This window comes from Limulus polyphemus, unplaced genomic scaffold, assembly GCF_000517525.1.
Source record: "Limulus polyphemus unplaced genomic scaffold, Limulus_polyphemus-2.1.2 Scaffold1644, whole genome shotgun sequence".
NCBI lineage: Eukaryota > Metazoa > Arthropoda > Merostomata > Xiphosura > Limulidae > Limulus > Limulus polyphemus.
This window is the reverse complement of record NW_013667254.1, coordinates 97,562-101,362: the sequence shown is the minus strand read 5'-3', so window position 1 is coordinate 101,362 and position 3,801 is coordinate 97,562. Positions and strand designations below refer to the sequence as shown.

At 28.8% G+C, this 3,801-nt stretch overlaps 1 protein-coding gene across 1 annotated transcript in view; it reads right to left on the bottom strand.

Moving 5' to 3' along the window:
* LOC106464417 (Fanconi anemia group D2 protein-like) overlaps positions 1-3,801 on the bottom strand; it is a 159,553-nt gene that overhangs the window by 113,347 nt on the left and 42,405 nt on the right. Inside the window, exons 6-7 of the mRNA XM_022392124.1 lie at positions 2,615-2,662; positions 838-898 (exon numbers count right to left, since the gene is read on the bottom strand). Coding sequence (XP_022247832.1) covers positions 838-898; positions 2,615-2,662 — 109 coding nt within the window. The remainder of the gene's footprint in view (positions 1-837; positions 899-2,614; positions 2,663-3,801) is intronic.

The following is a 3,801-nucleotide window of genomic DNA, read 5'->3' as shown; positions in this document are numbered from 1 at the left end:
AATTCATTCTTTGGTTTGAATTCACTATCCAATACGTATATACAAGGTTCGAGGCATAATACTGTTACGACAGCGGAAGTCATGTGACGCTAGTAACACGTCATGAGCTTCTAGAAAATTCATGTCCATTCGTGAAGCCTCGAGTGTTCTCCAGATGTACGCTTTTTGTATATATAAGACCGGTAAAAAGTGACGGCAAAAATGGAATGGCAGAGATGGAGATGGATAGTGATAGTGACCGTAAGTAAGTGCGTGAATCATTGTGAATTATAGCGTGTGTTTAAAGTGACTGTGGAAATTAAGTGTATTGCAAAGTTGAATTGAGAAAGAATAAGCTAGTTTTAGTTAAGAGAGGACTTGTATCGCTGAAGTTCACTTCAGAAGGAATTAAAAAAAATTAACAAACAGACTAGAGATGTAACAATATATTTTTAATAATGGCCTATTATTCTAATGATGACACTTCAATCAAAACATCATTTTATGATAATTCAACAACATGCATGTAAACTAAACAGAAAATATTCAGAGATTTATACTTAACATTTTATGACAAGAAGTTTCTTCAGTACCATAAACTTTTTTAGGACTATAAAAACTTTCTTAAATAAGCTATGGTACTCTTGCAGTAAACTAATGAGAAATTATAAATCCCAAGCTACATTTATATAGAGTACAAGTATACCTTCATATTTATAAATTTCTATGCAACACATGTAGACAAACACAAAACAGCTTTTACAAATAAATCATGTGTCAAATATGCATTATTAACACAGACTCAATTGTTTTCCCTGTTTGCTGTTATAAAAAAAATAAAACTAAAGAAATGCTAACCTGTAAAAGGTCAATACCTAGAAGCAACCTTATTAAACTGTCTTGGTTTTCTCCTCGAGCACTGAAAAGAAAAAAAAAGGTCTCTGTTATTGATAATGGTAAAAGCAATTCTGTTCAAGATTCAATATATATATATATATATAATAAATACTTATCAACAAGAAACAAAGTAGACAAACCAAACTTATGCCAGATGTAGAAACTAAAGAAGGTACAATTTTGGAGGAGAACAACTGTGGTAGTGAGTCCAGAACTCCAACCATCTACAGATGAAAAACTGGTGAAACAACAACTGCAAATCAGTTAAGGAATGGGGGCCAGGTGCTTTTGCCCCAATATTCATACTCCAACTAAGCATCCATTATTTGTAGCCAGTGTTAAGTCTGGTAGTTATAATCTAGTCACTCACCCTGGACCCATATAAATGCAAGCTGGGCAGACAGGTGCCAGTTTCTTGCAAAATAAGTGATTGATGTTATAAAAAACTAAACTACCTATACTGGTATACTTGATGTAACCAGTCAATATTATTACCAATGCCATGAACATTATAATCATCTGGAATTTCAATTTCGCAAAAGTTACTTATTTATTCTTTACCTTAAACCATATTAGTGTTTTGATGTTAAAAGGTGGTGTATTTACCAGTGCTAAATAGATACTATCAATTTTGGTGATATAGTGTAATTTTAGGTTATTATGAAATGGAATAACCTTAATTAATAGAACCATCTATTGAAACAGTTTTGAGACATAGTACTAATAGTATTTAAGTTAATCTTAAAAAAGTAATTTGGCTTGTATAAATTGTTTTCTGTTGCTGCACGATTTGTTACATCTAGATTCTCCTCATTGCTTTGCATGCTATTATCAACCCCTTACAACAGTTGCAACTCAATTTTAACACATAATACATTTTTATATATACATACATTTTATTAACCTTATTTCACATAGAATAAAGTGATGAGAAATTAATCTGAGAAAAATGTTCATGCTAGTTTATATTTCATACTGCAAGTTAACACAGAATACATATGTTACAAGAAAACTCTTTTCAAGGAATTAAATATCATTTTTACATTTTAGCATTTCATTTAGATTTTTTTTTTTCACGTAAATCATATTCCACAAATCGTACATTTCACTTAACTTTAAGAAAAAGGACAGACATGTTTTGATAGTGTATATATAAATATTTCAAGGATCCACCTTACTCATTCAGAAATTTTAACTATTTGGGGGTCAAAGTTTATGATTCTTCAATAAATAGCTATATTTTATATTTCATTTGTAAAAACAGTTATGATCATTTATGAAATGTACTTTTAAGTGAAGGAATTCCAAGATGGATTAATTCAACTGATCTCAACATTTTACTAAACTTTTAAAAGATTAAGTCGCATATATTTATAAATGTATATATCTGATAAAAAGCTGTCTATATCTGAATCATATATATGTTAGAAGTTATTATTAATCAATGAAAAATTTCATTAAGTGCTGTCTTCTGATAAAAAGTTTTTTGAAGAATACTAACTTTGAATAATATCTTTGTTATAATCGTTTACTGTTACTGAAAAACTAAAATGTGTATAATAAAGAATGTTATATTAGCCTAAGCTGCAAACATTTACATTGAACCCATGATGAAACACTTGTGATTTTTTAATGAATTATTAACTAAGAATTCCTTGATACTGTAAAACATGTAAATTGAATAATTTAATACAAAATGTGGTCAGTAACATGAGTCATTTGCAAGAGGATTTCATACCTTGTGGAATTTGGTGTTGTAAGAGTTGGCATAAGGCTCCATCTAAGTCTATAAAAAATAAAACATTGTTTTTACAAGTATTTGAAATAATAGTAATCTACAAATAATAATAAATATAACTTGCAAACTTTAGATTACCTTATTCACTATGATATGAACATGTTGCATTCTGGAGTAAAGAAAACAATGAGAAATTGTAAGATTATTTTTGTAAAACAGTACACAGAAAACAGGCATAATATTCTTTACTAAAAAGAAGTAAAGAACTTAAAGAAGTAAAAACATACAACTCCAGGAACCAACTTTTAATTTTATTTTCTCAAGAACGTATTTCAGGCTTTACTGTACTACAATTGTTCTCTCTATCAACAATGCTGGCATGACAATACAATAATAAAACCTAATAAAATTTAACCTATTTATTGAACATATCACCATCAAAATAAAACATTCACTCTTTCACATCTAAATAAAATTACTTGGAGTAAATAAAAAAAGATAGAAAAATGTTTTGATGAGGACTGGAATAAAAAAGAAAATAATGAATCTTTAAAAAGTGATACCGGTCGTACACACAATATACTCTATGACAAATTCATTATTTAAGTGTTTCATATAACATAAACACAAAGAGAAGAAACTTTCTTCTTCATAAACCAAAAGAATAATTTGGTCACTTTTTTTCTCAAGTTGAGCTTTAAAGAAATGTCCAAGTCAAATATAATTATTTCAAATACAAGATAAATAATGTTTGAGAGCTTTAAAAAACTCTAATGAAAATGTTGCCTTCCAAAACTAGAAAAAAAAAAAATGAAATTCAAACCTTTAATTGACAAGGAAATTTTTACACTAACTTGTTGTGTGGGTGTGTGTTTTCTTATAACAAAGCCACATTGGGCTATCTGCTGTGTCTACCAAGAGAAATCAAACCCCTGATTTTAGCATTGTAAGTCCGAAGACTTACCGCTGTCCAACCGTAAAACCTAACTTGTTGTACAAAAATAGTTATGTATGACTACAAATACTTTAATTTAAACTTTTCTTGCAAGCTTTTTAATGGATCTATTGAAAAGAAGACATTATCTATACAAGATTTTATATACACTTACCTATTATGCAGTGAAAAATCAAGGCATCAAGTAGATTTAACATATATTTGGCTGTGACTGGATATATATATATATATA